This window comes from Arachis ipaensis, chromosome B6 (genome assembly GCF_059453495.1).
Source record: "Arachis ipaensis isolate K30076 ecotype BB chromosome B6, ASM5945349v1, whole genome shotgun sequence".
NCBI lineage: Eukaryota > Viridiplantae > Streptophyta > Magnoliopsida > Fabales > Fabaceae > Arachis > Arachis ipaensis.
This window is the reverse complement of record NC_142441.1, coordinates 10,626,090-10,643,797: the sequence shown is the minus strand read 5'-3', so window position 1 is coordinate 10,643,797 and position 17,708 is coordinate 10,626,090. Positions and strand designations below refer to the sequence as shown.

The following is a 17,708-nucleotide window of genomic DNA, read 5'->3' as shown; positions in this document are numbered from 1 at the left end:
GATAGTAGTGAAAGTCATTTTATAATGCTGCTCTTGGAAGAATGGAGTCTCAACTAGGATGAAGCACATCTTTGATGACATTTAGGGAGGTTTAATCATACCAAAATTTGAAATGTTTGCCTGGTTTACTGTCTTCGGAGGTCTTAACACCAAGGAAAAACTATTAAGGAGAGGAATAGTAAATCAAGATGAGGCAAGATACTCTCTTTATGATTTGGAGTACTAAACCACCTTTTCTTGCATTGTTTTTTTCCAACTAAATTGTGGGGGACTGTCCTTATGTTGGGGATATATATTGGGAGGGTGTAGATAATATTAAAGATTGGTTTTGGTCTGAGGGATGGATGCAACAGGAAGTTAGGAGGTGATTTAAGAATAGATGGTGCATGCTTTTCTTTGCTGTTGTGTGGGCTATTTGGAACTGTAGGAACTTAAAATTTTTTGAAAATATGGTGCCTGAGGTTACTAAGAATTAGGAGCACATTAAAGCCCTCATTAACCAATGATCTGTGGTGAAAAAGAAAAGTAAAGAGGGTAAGTGTAGAATTCACAAGGTATGTGATTTTGGTGGGTATGTGTTGATTATGTCCCTGATGGTAATTGTTTTATGGTGAGTGGATATCTTAAGAATTCATAAGGTGAGATAAAGTGTCTTATGGGCCATATGATTAAAGGATAATCCAATGCAGAAGCAATTGTTGCAAATTTGACAACATCACTGCAGTTTTTGGTTGAGGAAGTTAGTGTGAAGGAAGAGGAGGTATTTAATTTCGATAATCACGGCAGAGGCATGGATTGGCTTTGAATGTAATTGTTATGAGGAGGTAGTTGTTTGGTTTTGACAGTGTCTTTTTGCATGTTTCTGTTTTGATAAAAATCTGTTGTAAATATTCTGTGAGAGGTTACCCGTTTCTTAATGACAATTAAGTGAACCAAATAAACTAATTTACGTATTGTTTAGGAAATATCTCTTGCGGAAAGTATTAATTATCAGAAATTAGTTAAAAAATGTTCTAAAAATACTTGACAAAGAGAATAAAAATGAAAAGTTTTTAATTTTTAATGAATATAAAATCCAAAAAAAAAAAAGAATTGCTTGCTGTAAATTTAAAAGATGAAAAGATCATTTTCTTAATAAACAAAATAAACGACAAAAAAAGTAATGTGGACAATTATACAAATAACTCATTGCCAATTTTTTTTTATCTCAATAGTATTACAATATGGTAGGTTCAAATATTTTTAGTAATGTCACCAAAAAAAATATTGTTAGTAATTACTTTGAATTTATATAAATAAGAGTAAAGTGACAATTAGGTCCTAAGGATTTCGTGTTCGGATAATTTAGCCCTTGAACAAAAAAAAAGTAACAAATAGATCCCTCAGGAAACGAAATGTGAACATGTTACAGCCACTAACGGCGCCTCTGACGTAGACTGTTAATGTGTTGAGGTGTCCGTTAAGTGTCACAGTGGAATTATTCTGAATGGGGAGGACAAATTAGTCCTTCTGTATTGTTTGGATTTAAAATTCTTCGAAACCCTAATTTTTCAAAATTCCCAATTATTCACTCTGAAACCAAACCCTAGCACAATGCATAATGAATAGCATCGGAAGCTCCAGAAGCACGAGGAGCCAAAGAATGGAAAGGAATGAAGGCAACGGTGGCAATTGTAGGGGTGACTCAACACATGGAAGAGGCTCCAACAATAAAATCGCGCCAAAGTGTAACTGTCAGCTATATGCAACAATATATAAGTCTGGAACAGTAGAGAATCCAGATAGATTGTTTTTAGGATGCCCAAACTATAGGGTAAGTTTAGATTTGAACGGTTTTAATTATGTGAGTTCTGAGTATTCTGCAGAATTGAAATTCATAACTGCTATTCATGGTATGGTTTTTGGTTGCAATTACAGGACAATTTGCCATACTGCAAATTCTTTAGATGGTTGGATGATGTTGCTAGAGATGTCGAAGTTCAAAGTTCTAAGTAGGGAGTGGAGGATAGATTAATTGATTTGGAGGAGAGAATTCTGAGACTGGAAATGGATTGTAGAAATAAAGAAAATTCGAGCAAAATTACTGGCAGTAGATATAGAAATGTTCTGTATTTTATGGCTGATTTCTAAGTTGCAATAATTGTGAATGTGTGGAGTAAAGGTTCTGGGTGATTCAAGTGAGATAGTTGAAGCATGAATGTAGTAGTATTTATAATTGTATTATTACGAATGCGATAATGAATAGTTATTTTTGAATCATTGTATGATATATTATGGATGTTGGTGTTAATGAATCTGATGTTCACATTGATGAACTGAAAGAAATCAAATAACTATAATGAGCATAAAAGAATTGTTGTATTATCTAAGCTTCCAAAAGATTGTTTCCAGTTACATTGGTTGATCCAAAAAGAGGCTAAACAGTTGTCTATGTCACTAAATCAAAAGGAAACCTACATAGCAACATTATCATAACTGCACAATATATTGTGCCTAATTCAAAACAAGATTTAAGTCCAAAGAAAGTATATCCAAAATACTAATAGATTACAGCCAAATTACTAATCCATTATATCCAAAAGACTAAAGTTTCATAGATTGAAGACTTCAACTAAGACTTAAATCTAGGGGTGGGAATGAAGTGAAACATTCTTGAAGCTGTTCCCGAACTTGTTGCAGCCAGGGTTTCTGTAAAGATACCATCAATGGAGCTTGTTGGTTGTTGTGATGGAGGTTGTTTAGGCCTTATAATTGATTATTTTTTTCTGAACAAGGCTGGATTCAGTGGCCTAGCAGTAGAGGATTTTGACTGGACCTGAGTTGACTTTTTTCCTTGGGCAGCTGTTGTTGAAGGGGGGCTTATGGCCTTGAGGTTGGGCCGGAAACCTGAGCTGGTTCTGGACTGGAGCAAGAGGCCTTAGTGGGGGTTGAGCTTGACTAGGAGGCCTGAACTGGGCTTGGGCTTGACCTGGAGGTCTGAATTGGGCTTGGGCTTGACCTGGAGGCCTGAACCATGTGGACCTTCTTGTCCTCCTTTTTCTCTCCTTTACATCACCTTCCAATTGGCCCTGCGATGTGGACAGAAAAATTTATTATGACCCACATCCTGATGATATTAAACACACAAGTATAGTAGACATAACATCATCCACAAAGAACTTACAGTTGCATCAATTACATTAGTGTCAGTGCCAATTGTTACAGGTCCATGTTAAATTTCCTCATTAGTCACAGACCTAGTTGGTGCAACATTTTGAGTAGTGACAGCAGGATTATGATTTTCTTCTTGGACCAGGTTTGCCTAAATAGACATGAATGATACAATTGAGCCACTATCACACTAAGCTTTTAAATAATCGATTAACTATTTTTTCAGTTTAGGACAACTAAACCCCTCATAAGTTAGTGATAGGACATTTAGATCCCTAATACAAACTATACCAGAATACTAAATCCTTAATAATAGTGCGAGTATACAATTAACTATGATTACCTGTGGCTGTGGGTCGGGTGCAACAATGGCTTCTTGGTTCTCTGCCTGGGGAGCACTGTCAGCCTGTGGTGCATCTTCTTGTGTACCATTTTTTTATGATGCCCTGGCTCTTTTTTTTCTTTCTTAGTTACTAGAGCTCCTTTGCATGTTTTGGAGTAATGGCCAGATTTACCACACTTGGTGCAAGTCACACTGAATCTCCTCCTGACCTTATTTGCATTCAGTAGTGGCTCAACATGATCTTTTCTTCTTGCATGTAGCTTTGGACGGCCAATGGGTCTCTTAAGCTTGGGTGGAATAGGTCTTGATCCTTCTGCCCTCTCCCAATATTGCTCACTCAGAACTGGTTGAACACAATGTTGGTATGTAGCATTGAATGAGCTCATTTGCAGCCATGGGTGACAATAGTCCTCAGGTCGCTCGTTTCTCCAGGCTATAGCAAATATAGCATGCACACACGGCATTCTTGACACAGACAAGTTAACAACAATTACAAACCAAATTAGAAATATCCTTAACAAACTATCTATATAACTACTGTCCAGAAAGCTCTATGGATCCAAAGTGTTTGATACTACCTGTGAGTTGCCACACATTACATGTGCAAGTGTTATGGTCCAGATTTACTAACACATTCTTCCCATCATACTGAACCTCATATTTGACTCCATCATCATCACCAATCCATTGTGGCTGCCACTTATCACTACCCTTTTCAGCATCTCCAACTTCTTTTGTTGAACTGGTGCAATCTTTTCCTTGTACCCACCCAAAAGTCTCCTGTGATTTGTCATCTTTCTCATAATATAACATCTGAGTTCCTCACACATTGTCAATACCGGTTTCACCCTGTAATCCACAATCCTTGAGTTCCAGACTTCACACATGTTATTGGTCAAGTTATCTACCTTAAGGTCGTGGCTAAAGTATGCCTTGACCCACACAGCGGGCTCAAACTTAGCCAAATAGGCCCATGCTTTCTTATTTATCTTCTTTAACTTGTCCATGCTTGCTTTGAATTCAACTGCAGTTGTGCATCTAGCACATTCCCACACAGCACCCTTGGTTTGCTTATTTTTGTATTGCTTCAAAAAGTTTTTTCAGATGTGCATCACACAGTTTCTATGATGTGCATTGGGCATCACCTCACGAAGTGCCAGAAGCAGACCCTAACAAGGAAGAATACAATTCAGTGCCATAAGCCAAATACACATTCAATACCACACTAACAAGTGAAGAATACATTTAAGTTTTTACCTTTTGTTGGTCAGATATGAAGCTCCATCCGTGTGTTTGGACATCTTCCAAATCTTCTAGCAATAGAATCAGAAATCATTTTCATGTTTCCTTGGTCTCTGATCCAACCACAACATAAGCTATCACATAGAAATGGTTATTTGAATCCTGAGCCACAACAGATAATAACTGTCCCCCGTAATAGCCCTTTAGAAAACACTCGTCTAGTCCAATCAACGGGCGACATCCTGCCTTGAAACCTTGCTTACATGCATCTAGACAAATATAAAGCTTGTCAAAAAGTGGAGGAGATTGTGGAATTGGCTCAACTCCTAACAAGGCTGTGCTGCCAGCATTACTTCTCAATATCTCAGCCAGATAATCTCTTAATTTGCTATACTGTTCACTTTCCTTACTAATTACTAACTCCCTTGCCTTTTTAAGTGCCCTTTGCATGTTTTTTTAGTGAATTTGCATGTTATAATCCTACTTTATGTGATCCAATACCTCCTTTTGTGTGAGCTTCGATTGTGTTCGTAATCGCTTCTCAGGCTTCTCAGTAAGCCATCTCACATTTGCCTGATTGCTTCCAAAGTCCCGATTGCATGTATGCTCGGGAAAAAAAGTCTTGATTTGAAAACAATCTTCACTTGAATTCCATGAGCAAAAAATTAAGAATGGACAATTTTTCTCAGCACACTTGACTCTTGACCTCAGCTTGTCATTCTTTAGCCACTGTAATTCTCTACCCTGAGCTACTATCCAGTCCTTTAGCGTCCTCTTGAACTGCTCCAAAGTGTCAAACTTCATGCCAATTTCTAGCTTCACTTCTCCAAATTCAGCACCCTCCGAGAAGTCATCAAAACCAGTCCTGTTAGCCTCATTCTCTTCATCGCTTCCAACAGGAGTGTGCAAGTCTTCTGATTCATAGTAAAAAACTTTCTCATCATCTGACTCCTTGTGAGAACGTGTTTCCCCCAAAAAGGATCCAACAAAAGGGTCATCCCCAACCTCTTCAGCATCTTGTGCATGCATCTGATGTTCATGATGGTCTTCGTCCCCCATCATCTCCAATTTCAACTGGGGTCTGACTCGTTATGGAGTTCTCCACGTATTTTCTGGCTTGTTATTGCAGTCTTGAACTCCTCCTCACCTTCTTATATTCCTTCTTCTTTCGACCTTTAGGGGAATTGCTAGTTATACGAGTCTCATCGTTAGTAACTTTCTTTCCTTTTGGGGAAGTCGCTTTCTTGGCATTTGGCAAACGATTATTGTCTGCATCCTTCTTCTTTTTAGTCACTCTTGCAGGCTCCTCTTCGGTGTCTGACTCCTCTTCACCAGCCGGTGGAAGCTTGTACAGCTCATCTTCAGCGCTCTCGTAACCATGATCATCACTACTGTCATCATTAGAAATAGGAGGATCCCAGCTTCATCATACTCTATAGCTTCTTCACCACCAAGAATATTATGCTCAAAATATATATAGAACTCCTCACAGTCCTTGTTTTGTATTTTGTACTGCCTTAAAGCATTGATCTCTGAATCTCCGAAAATAGGATGCAAACCGGCTTCAAAATTAGCAGCCTTTGGATCAAACCACATCATCGCTTTGTAATCATCGTATCCCAAACTCTTGAACAATTCCTTCAAGTCAAAGAAGTTCACAAGGTTCATATCCATTTTTGGAAACCTCTCAATTAATCCATCCCGATAACTCAACTCTCCCCGTTTGTTCCTCAAAAATTTTTCTCCATGGTGGAACACAAGGATAGCGAATTCCTCCATCTGTTCAGTACAAACAGTTAACTCAAGAATCAAGAACATGTATGTTTTTTTCTGTTAATTATTAGTTTCAACAAATGCATACAAATTTGAGTAAGTGGCAAAATGTGTCATGCAAACAAGTTGAAAAATATGGGACCATCATTCTTTGCAGAAGACTAAACAAGTTGAAAAAATTGGAATCACCATGAAAGTAACTGACAAAAAGTTACACTAACTAACAAAAGCATAACCATTTTTTACCTTACTCGAAGATGCTCCCGCTAACACCGGTTCTCTTGACGGCGTCTTCTTCCTTGCTGGTATGTTGAAGAAGGATCGTCACTTTTGTTACTGCACAACCAACACTCTTTCACTCCAACTTCTCCTTAGGGTTAATAGATAATCACAGTGGGTAACTGAAGGTTAAGGGCAAAGTGAAATGAATATAAACGAAGGAAACCAAAAAATCGACGTCGTCTCATTGCATATGTAGTTGTAACGGACACGTCAGTTCAGGTAAGAGAACAGCAAGGCAATTCTGTTCCGTTTTGACAGATGAATTGACGGAAGGATGTAACTTGTCCACATTTTGTTTTCTGAGGGATCTATTTGTTATTTTTTTTCAGGGATTAAATTGTCCAAACGCAGAATCTTCAGGGACTTAATCGGTGCTTTACTCTGTAAATAAATATTAATTGGTCCGTAATCCAAATGCGACATTTTAGATGTAGATATAAATAAACAAAACGAGTTCCGCAGGGCCATATTAATCAAGGAAATAGCAAGGGGTAGGGTCCTGTTTCTCCATCCTGCATTTTTGCAAAGGCACCAAAATCCAAACACAAGAACAGATCTCAGCTCAGCTCAGACGAATTGCTCTCTTTCTCGGCTCTCCAAGGTAACCCCATCTAATTCTTTTTTTTCTCAACAAACCCTAACTCCCGAATCTCTCCTCCTTTCTTCCGTTTCCTCATTCTGTATTGCAATTCACGATTTAAATTCAGTCCTTAGATTGGATCTGTCTAGCTTGTGTTCAGATCCCGTCGTCTTCCCCCTTGGATATTCATTTTTTCCATCATTGCATTCTGATCCGCTATTTGGAATCGAACTAATTGAGTTTGCGTTGTTTGGTGAACGTTCACAATATTCCAGATGGGTCTGTCATTCACGAAGCTATTCAGCAGGCTGTTCGCCAAGAAGGAGATGCGTATACTTATGGTCGGTCTCGACGCTGCCGGTAAGACCACCATTCTCTACAAGCTCAAGCTCGGAGAGATCGTTACCACCATTCCTACCATTGGTATGATCTCCATTCTTCTCCCTTTCAATTCCCTTCCATTTCAGATCAATTCAATAATTTCAGCATTTGATGCCTCTGTTTCTTATCAAACCACAGATCAACTCTAATTTATGCTCATAATAAATTTATAATAATTAAAATTGACTTATCGTTTGGCATGTAGGGTTTAATGTGGAAACCGTCGAATATAAGAACATTAGCTTCACTGTCTGGGATGTTGGTGGCCAGGACAAGGTATCTCTTCTTTAGATCGCAGTACAAAATGATTTCATTGATTTCATCACATGACATTAGAGTGACCTAATTCCTTGACCAGTATTGTTGGGAGATGAATGATCCGTTTGATATAGTAACTCGTATGTCTCCTCTCCATTATGATATAAACTTGTGATTGAGAATGCATAATGTTTTGTTCATATAAATAGTGAACTGGTGTCTGTTTGTAGATTTATCAATTTTCTAAACTCAAGAACTGAGGTTTGATAACTGGTAATCAGTTTATTAAAATGTGTCATCTCATTTTAAATTTTAATAATATGGTTTTGTACTTGAAGTAAACGTGCGTAGCGGTTTTATATACTAGTGGCATCCTATGGCTAATTAAAATTATGAAAATCTTTTGGCTTTACTCTAAAACCACGTCAAATCTGATCTTAAACTAAATTGCTGTGGCATCTGTTGTTGATAACTTATGTTTGTTGCTTGGATTCAGTAATGACTTAGACTCAGCTTGGTATCAATGTGTATTTTATTTTTCACCAATTTTTGTATTGGTTGAGTCACATTCTATCTCCGTCTTAAATAGCATTTTCATTGGCATCTGCCTACTATGTTTATACCTGAATTTTTTTGAGGTTAATATTCTCAATATTTTCTTTCTAGATCCGTCCTTTGTGGAGACATTACTTCCAAAATACACAAGGACTTATTTTTGTGGTAGATAGCAATGATCGTGATCGTGTTGTCGAGGCTAGGGATGAGCTCCATAGGATGTTGAATGAGGTATTAGATTCTGAAGAAGTGACTGTGATTATATGCCAAATATGCATTCTTTCTTTTCCTTTTACGGGAACTTAATTTTCTCGCTTAGTTTCATGATTCTCATTGTATATGTTATATTTTATCAGGATGAGTTAAGAGATGCTGTGCTTCTAGTTTTTGCAAACAAACAAGATCTTCCAAATGCTATGAATGCTGCTGAAATAACTGATAAGCTTGGTCTTCATTCACTCCGTCAACGTCACTGGTAACCCTAAATATCGATTTGGATCCTTTCTTTCATTTCCATACTCCTGACTCCAACCTTCTACTGATTGTCATTGACATGTTCTTGGCATGCAGGTATATCCAGAGCACCTGCGCTACATCTGGTGAAGGACTTTATGAAGGGCTTGATTGGCTCTCAAACAACATTGCAAACAAGGTTAGCAGTTAAAACAGCATAATTATTCTCAGGGTCTCGTCAATTAATATTTAGCCCTACAAATCAATTTGTAGTCTTAACTCTTAACTGACTTTACTTTTATTTGTTATTGCAGGCTTAGAGATGATTAGTTAATGGTTCCATGGAGTGTTGTTGAGTGTTAGCGACTATGGCTCTTGATTATTGATATTGTTACCCTGTTTAGAATATTATCTACTCTTACATGTATTGTTGCTTCGAGAAAGAACAGAGATGTCTACTACTAGTTTCAGAATAATTTGCTATATTTTTTATTTTTCATGTATAACCGAATTAATTTTGCCCGCAGATTTGTTTAGGCAATCCTTATTGAAAGCTTTTACACTTATACACGATCTGTGTTAACCAAAAAGAAAAATGCATTTTCCAGAGCAATGATACTTCTCTCGATCATGCATATTTTCGAGAGCAATCCCAGCAGTGACTATAATAGTTGTTGCTTTTTGTTGTGGAATGCACCTTTTTCATCAACGTAGACTAAATGCCAACAGTCTTTTGTGTATAGAAAAAATGAAAAATAGCCTAAATAGGTGATTAGTTCTGATATCTAATTTTAGTTGTGGGTCATATGTTAATACGTTTGTGAGAGTGGGTGAAGGTACCGAAAATGTGTTCAAAAAGTATTGTTATTATCTATGCTCCATATGTATGGATCAATACTTAATTGATAGTCTAGTCTAACCATATGAATTAATGATTAAAAGCCTAACCATTATTTTTATCTGCCGATTACTACTTTCGGAGTACATTTCTAAGTTCTTGGCTTAAAACAAAGCAGTATAACAAAAACTCTTTTGCCATTTAGTATGACGGACAAACGCAACTCCATTTATTTTGACCTATGCTCATGAAGCTGGGCAAAATCAATTTTATATGATTTGTAGGAAGGTGAAATCACAAAAAATGAAACTTAATGAAACTTATTGGTGATTTCTAAAAATACTTTAATTTTAATGTATTGTGTAAAATCGTTTTACATGTCTATCTAATCATATTAACAAAAATAATTATCTTTTATATCGACCACAATGGTCATTCAAGAGAAGAGTTGTGATTGTACAACAGTGTAGAATGTTTTACACGTACATCAAAATTAAACTCTATTTTAAAAATACAATTCGCTGGGTTGAATTTTTTTTATTTTAAAATTATTTTAAAGATATAACACGCTAAGAATGAATTTTAAGTAATAATAATAATATTATACTATATTTTGAGTATCACCAAATTCATAATCGTACACAAATTAAAAGTGCATGATATTGTTAGGACTTGTTTAGGTTTGTTTTTTAAAAAAATGTTCAATTTAAAAAAAAAAACTTTATACTTAAATATCTCATATAAAATATATTTTATTATATTTTAGTATAATAATATAAAAATACTTTTTGTTTATTTATTATATTAAAAAATATTTAATTAATTTTTTTAAAAATATATTGTAACTCTTAAAAAAATATTTTTTATTTTTTTACTTTTATGACTAATTTTTTTTAAATACACTAAAAATAATTATTTTCTAACAACTTTTATCCCTAGAGGAGCCAACTTTTTGTATTCTAGTGTTTTTTTATTATTTTTTCTTAGGGTGAATATCCGGCGTTGTTATTTAAATAAAAAAATAAAAATCATTAATTCTTAAAATACGTAGGAAATGATATTAGGATAAAAATACGCATAATCACCTCACTTAAAATGCATATAAAATAGAAAAACATATCAATTCAAGAATGATGCCAGCAGCAAAATGGAGACTGACATGAAAAAAGAATAGGCCGCGCATGGAAAATAAAGGTTGATATGCAGGATTGGAGATGGCAAAATGGCCAATTCTAGTTCAGCACCAGTGAATTGGAGTACATTAGCTGTGGCAGAGCCAACTAATTATGTTGCAAACCATATTCCATATTTTTTTACCTAAAAAAAATTAGTTAATCTAATTATATTTAAGAATTTGTTATTGGTCATTATATTTTTGCATATATAGCGAATTTGACAAACTCACTTGTATATCAATTCAATTCTTCAGTTAAGTTTGGATGTGTTTGACAAACTCGTTGAAGAGGATAAAAATGTGTTTAAATTTTTTTAATGTTATTTTTTGTGTTTGATAACTTCTTCTACTCAAAATGCAAATATGATTCTCCATCTTAAAGGTGCGTTCAATATTATTTTAATTTTTTATAATATGTATTATTGTTCCTATTACAAATGATAAACTAAATAAAAAGTTAACCATACATAATAATAAAAGCATTACTAATAAAAGTTGGAATCCAAAATAGTAATAAAAATAAGATTATTGAGAATACTTAAAAGGAGTACTACAATATGTTATTTTACATGTTATTTTTAATTTAATAAATAAATATTAATTTTTATTATAAAAAGAATACTTAAAAAATTATCCATTTTTATATATTGTTTTTAATTTAATAAATAAATATTAATTTTTATTATAATAATAAAAAATTATAGCATACTAAAATAAAATATTAGAAAAATACTATACAAAAAATATACTAAAACAAAGATTAAATATACTTAAAAAGATAACATTATAATTTAATATCATGTTTTTTTTATAATTATCTATCTAAAAATTATTTTAATTAATATTATCAAAACAATATTTATTTTATCAAAATCAAATTTAGTATAAAATTGTCAAATATAAATTATGTTGGCACAAATTTACTTCTAATTCAAACACACACTTTATCAATGATCTCAACAATGAAAAGTCCTAGGATTTTGGACACTAATCACTGCCATCACAAGTTTCAATTCAACTAGGATTCAATTAATTTCAATTCAATCTAATGTCAAAGTTAAGCCTCAATATAATAACGAATCAGCTTGAGCAGTTCAGGTATCAGTATCACGATATACGGCGAGCTCATGAGCTTCCAAAGACATGACCTCCACGATGGAGCTGCCGCCAAAACGTTGGTGCAGGTACTCCGCCACGACCACCAGAACCACGAGGTCTTTTTTGTTTTGTATTATATGACATGGAACAATAACGAGGCTTAGGATTGTCTCATATCGCTTTGGAATATGTTTTGCAACATAATTTGTGGGCGCCGTTACTATGATGGCCCAATTCATGTTTGTCACGGCTGATGTGTTCCAATATGCGAGTGCTGAACTAGATGTGGCTATTTAGGCTTAAGGTTCTTGAACCACACTCTGATACTGAAAATGCTATCTATCTATGATGTTACAAAATCCCTAATCTCTCACTCTGATAAAAAAAGATGTGGCCATTTCGTGGCGCCAGTCCTGCATTGAGAAGTCAGGTTTTGTTTTCCTTGCGCTATCTACTCTTCTTCTATGTCAGTCCCATTTTGTTGGCGCCATTCTTAAATTGATGTGGTTTTTCATTTCGCATGCGCTGCAGGTGAGGTGGCCATGCGTATTTTCATTGTCTACTTATTTTACGTATTTTAAGAATTAATTATTTTTATTTATTTAGTTAAATAAAAAAACCGTGAATACCCAATTGTTGATAATTTTTTTGAAGAACCATGAGGTTTTCAATAAAAAAATATACTTTTTTTTATTCTTGATATTTAATTTTGTGACACTGATTCTTCCTGATATTTTTTTCGGAGCATACTTATATAATATGTTAATCACTAATAAATTTTTTATTTAATTTTTATAAGTAAAAACAATTTAAAATTACTACTATTTCTCAATTTTAAATATAATAAATTTAACTAATGTATTTAAAAAAAATAAAAAAATCTTGATAATTATTTTCAAAAGACAACAAAACTCTCAACAAAAAAATATATCAATCCTAATTGGTTCTTAACAGATAAATTAACAGTTTAACAAGCCATATAGACTTATCGCATTAATACACAAGAATACAAGGTGAGATTCAAACGCCCGACATTTATTTAAGCTGACAAATAAATTGATCACTCAACCAATCCAAATTGATTAAAATATCGATTTAATTCTAGGCTTTTATTCTTTCTTTCTTTTTTTTCTTTTGTCACGGAACTTTAACTCTAGGCCGAGTCAAAACATTATTCTCTTTTAGAACCCTAATAAGATGATACGTACAAATATTTAGACTTTAAAATAAAGTGGTTACTTCAATAAAGATTTTATTATTGTCATTATATTATATGAAAATATTTTATTTTGATCATTAAATAATAAATTATAAAATTTAATTTTTATATGTTATAAAAAATATTACTTTTATTTAAAATATATTTAAATAAATAAATTATATTTTTTAAATAAAAATCACCATAAAAAAATATTTTTAATATTTTCATTAAAGTAGTTGCCTAAAATAATATATATCACCACCTAAACAATCATTATAAAATCCAAACCAACTAACCAAGAGTCAAATTGAGTGGAGACACTTTTCATTTGCCTCAAGGATGGAGGATAATTGCCCCTTGGCACGCATGGTATAAATTTCTTACTATATCTTATCACAATATATGACATTGGATAATCTTTGATTCTTGAGATGGAGTGTATGGTCATCACATTACGCACCAATTTTTCTTCCAGTGTCTAATTGATTCGTAGAAGTATCGTATAGCATTGATGCAGCACGTGGGACTGTGAGTCTGTGAGCATTTCCGGTGAAATAAATCCAAACAAGTTATGTTGCTGATTGGAGCTATGCTTACCCAGAACTCATCCACGTTCACTGTGGTGTTGCTACTCGTCCCATTCCCAGCTATGCTTACGTGTACAATCATGACGCCAGAATTCGACGCGTGGACTCCCACAACAACCTACCATACTCATATCATCATCGTTATCATCAGCATCAAGACATGGATTGATGCAAATTGAGTATGATCCACAGCCGCAGTTTGATAAGAACAATAGTAATAATGGTCTTATTAGCCACAAAAAAAAATGTGTGGCTATTCGAAGAGTTATATTTTCAATTTGATATGAATTTAGAGTTATTAGTCTTAGTTTTAAATATTATAGAGACTTTTGAAGAGACACCATTTATATATCATTATTTACGTATAATACTGTAGTTAAATAAGAATAATCAAATCAACAAATATAATTCTATCACATTTTATTTGTAGTTAATTTGTGTAAATCAAATTTTTTAGCTACAATTTTTTTTATGGTTAACATCGAATAATTTAATCAATTTATTTTTGTAGCTAACTTGCATTATTTTTCACATACAATCTGTAATTAATTTGTGCTAATTTATTCTAATAGAATAGTTTTATTAAATTAAAATTATATTTATATATATAACATTAATAATAAAAATCAAATTTTTTAAATATATAATATTTAATATTCTTTTATAAAAAAATACTAAAATAATTCAGTATAATAATAATAATAATAATAATAATAATAATAATCTAAACTTGTATATAATAAGAAATAAGAAAAAGTCTAACATAAATAAAAAAAAATTCTAACGTCTTCTAAGTAAATATATTTAAAATTTTAACTATTATTTTTTAAATACACTAATTAAATATCTAGTATATCACCGAATAGATTAGGTACTTTATCATTATATTTTGTTGACAAAAATTTGTATAAAACTGCTAACGGGATCTTGATTTCTTTATATTTATAGCTTTTGTTTTTTTGAAGTTTCAACCAACTCCTCTAAATTTATCACATATTACTGAGACGTTGTTGAAGACTCCACCAATTACAAATTCAAAAATACGTTTAAACTTGTCAAAACCTACTGATATACAGCACTACTAAAACCACGTACATGCTTTATCGGCCATTACACCTAAAAATCGTACCAATAAGTGCGCGCCATTATTTCGACCTGGTCCATGTCCATAAGTTCTATCATGATTTTTTTTATCTTTTTTAAATGCCAAGCTTAAATTGTCGTCATTTTATAAGTTGTGATTTTTTTTGTAGAAGTATTTACAACCGAATGCAAAATTGAATAAAAAAATAAATCAATTATTAGAACTAAAAAAATCACGTAAAAAAAATTGAAATTGCATCTACCTTTGACATTGACAATTAAAGAGTCATTATAATTTTTTCTAGTAGGTGGTGCAGTTGATTTAGACTTATTTCATCCAAATTTTATCCAAATTCTTTATTGTTGTTGATATTATGTGGTTGTTGTAATTCTGTTAAAAAGACCTCTCATAAATTATTACGTTTTTTACTTCACGAGAAAATCTGCTAAAAAAAACACAAATAACACCAAAATGAAAAAAAAAGTCGGTATTTTGAATTTGGAGGATGTCCTATTATATGATAGGGGCTCATATAATGTGGTTGAAGAAAGTACTTTAGGAGTTAAAAGACAACATGAATAAAAGTGATGGATAGTTATGTTGGACTTTCTCCGTGGTTATTTTAACTTTTTGCCAAAAGTTACCTAAAAAGTTAAGCGCACTTTAAAATTTTAAATCTTAAAAATTCAGCTTGTTTAGGTCGTCTTTAACTTTTTTTAATCTTAAAAATATTTTTCTTATTCTACTGTTTATTATCTACTAAATATACTTTAAATTATTTTTTTCAACGGTCGAATACAATAAAAAATATAAATTTAAATTTAAATTTTAAGTCTATATTATTTTTATCTTTAATTTTATTATAATAACAATAAAATAACCAAAAAACACTTTAATAAATATATGCTCCTCAGTCCTCACATGCTCCTCACAATTCTTCACTTTATGTTTATGTAGTTGATAATTTAAGCAATACAATATTATTTAATTTGAGTAAATACTTAAATTAGTTGCTGAAAAATTACTCAATCTCTAAATTGGTCTCCAAAAGATAAAATTAATAAGAATTTCTCCAACAAAAATTTAAAAATAATCAGGTTAATCCTTCTGACTTACCCTGACCGTTAGTGTCACATGTGAACAACAAAGGTGTCGTTTTCTTTTGTTACTCTTTTCAACCCTTTTTCATTACAGTCTATTCTATCCTTCTTCTCAAAACAGAACATCTCTCTAATCCAATCCTCTCTAATCCAATCCTTCGTCTTTGGTTCTCACCTCCAACAGAAAAGGATGTTTAGCTTTGTGATGTTTATTGATCCGCAAACTGTTAAAACCATTTTAGACAAAGGTAATCTCCATTATGTTCGTGGCCTCGGTACTTATTAAACCTTACCGGGAGAAGTCAAAGGTTATTGAAAAATACTTCCTTGTCTAATGTTCCTTTGGTTAATTTACATTTTCAGCTTGGAATTGAATGCTTAAACTCTGGATTTAAGCTTGAAATGTGAGTACAATTACACTTGACATTAGAAAGGGTTCTTGTTATAATTTGATTGTTTCTTGGTATAATTGTATCAATATCTTATTATCTTAAGGTTAATTTAGAGAAATTTACATATGATAATAATATATATTAATTAATTTACTTTCTTCTTTTGTGTATGAATGAAATTTAGTAATTTAATTTTATCCTTTAATCATGCTAGTTATGTTGCAGGAACTTTTTCAAGAAACTTATCATATCAACTTTAATTTGGTTGCAGGAAGTATGCTGGTAGAATTCAGTACTCTGTATTACTCGTCTCACCACATAGACATGGATTCTGAAATGAACTCAAGTGAGTATTATATTATCTTGTTTGAAATCTATATTACTTAATCCTGTTAATATGATTTGTTCTGTGATCATTCTTTCATTAGTCACTAAAATAACCATTTTCATTTTTTTTGTAGTTCCAAGAAGTTGTGGGAATGCTAGATCTCTTAAGAGACAACTGATGGAAGAGCAGGAGCAGGCTCTAGAACTAGTAGAAATTCAAAAGAGATGTTTAGCAGCATTGCAGTTTGCTCAAAATTTTCTATCTACTTCACCTCATTTTCGCTTCTCCATAAATGGAATGAGAGCTTCAGAAGGTATGTTGTAGTAATATGAATTGCATTTATTCATTATGAGTACATTCTTTGTATCATTCTTTATAAGGCTACTTTACATTTTTCAAATAATTTCAATTTCAACTTTCATCCTCAAGAATCTTTCTTTTGATAAAATAATTTATTTTAACGGATAAGGCATCAATTTTCTTTAAATACATTATACATGTACCAAGTAACTTTGAAGTTTAGTCAAAATCTCTGACTTTTAAAACGAAGGTAGCAGGAGGATTATAAGTTATTAGTAGGACTATATATTATATTATGCATAGTTTTCGACCATATTGTATCCTTGTCTAGACTCTGGCCAACTAGACGCTCCCCATGATGTAGTTCAACAACAATTTTGACATCTAGAGAATCAATTTGTTGCTGCAACAACAATGGCATTTAACGAGAAAAAAGGATTATGATTTATTCTTTTTAGGACTAATTAGACAAAAATTTTTAAATATATCTTGTCATTAGTCATTCTAACCATTTTAAAATATTTTAGAGACAATTCTAATTAATTTTATTTTTGGAGACCAATTTAGAGATCAGATAATCTTTTAGAGA

At 32.7% G+C, this 17,708-nt stretch overlaps 3 protein-coding genes across 5 annotated transcripts; 2 read left to right on the top strand and 1 right to left on the bottom strand.

Moving 5' to 3' along the window:
- Window positions 1–3,211: 3,211 nt before the first annotated feature.
- On the bottom strand, window positions 3,212–5,185 carry LOC148554597 (uncharacterized). Its single transcript, XM_088490395.1, has 6 exons — window positions 4,859–5,185; window positions 4,639–4,662; window positions 4,333–4,578; window positions 4,125–4,273; window positions 3,703–3,958; window positions 3,212–3,301 (listed from the first exon to the last, which is right to left on the bottom strand). The coding sequence occupies exons 1-6, from the start codon at window positions 5,183–5,185 to the stop codon at window positions 3,212–3,214; spliced, it is 1,092 nt and encodes a 363-aa protein (XP_088346521.1).
- A 2,027-nt stretch (window positions 5,186–7,212) lies between these two features.
- LOC107646048 (ADP-ribosylation factor) lies at window positions 7,213–9,613 on the top strand. 2 transcript variants are annotated; one of them, XM_016350239.3, is made up of 7 exons: window positions 7,213–7,391; window positions 7,646–7,793; window positions 7,957–8,027; window positions 8,676–8,795; window positions 8,921–9,039; window positions 9,135–9,216; window positions 9,332–9,613. In XM_016350239.3, exons 2-7 carry the CDS (start codon window positions 7,646–7,648, stop codon window positions 9,335–9,337), a joined length of 546 nt encoding a protein of 181 aa, XP_016205725.1. In that variant the 5' UTR covers window positions 7,213–7,391; the 3' UTR covers window positions 9,338–9,613. The 2 variants fall into 2 exon arrangements, with proteins under 2 accessions (XP_016205725.1, XP_016205724.1); XM_016350238.3 differs by lacking the exon at window positions 9,332–9,613 and having other exon boundaries at window positions 7,233–7,391; window positions 9,135–9,228.
- Window positions 9,614–16,200: 6,587 nt separating this feature from the next.
- On the top strand, window positions 16,201–17,707 carry LOC107648042 (uncharacterized). 2 transcript variants are annotated; one of them, XR_015886173.1, is made up of 4 exons: window positions 16,225–16,347; window positions 16,463–16,503; window positions 16,763–16,837; window positions 16,953–17,016. XR_015886173.1 is itself a non-coding variant. In XM_021103921.2 (3 exons), exons 1-3 carry the CDS (start codon window positions 16,290–16,292, stop codon window positions 17,141–17,143), a joined length of 324 nt encoding a protein of 107 aa, XP_020959580.2. In that variant the 5' UTR covers window positions 16,201–16,289; the 3' UTR covers window positions 17,144–17,707. The 2 variants fall into 2 exon arrangements, 1 of the variants encoding a protein (XP_020959580.2); XM_021103921.2 differs by lacking the exon at window positions 16,463–16,503 and having other exon boundaries at window positions 16,201–16,347; window positions 16,953–17,707.
- Window position 17,708: the final 1 nt, after the last annotated feature.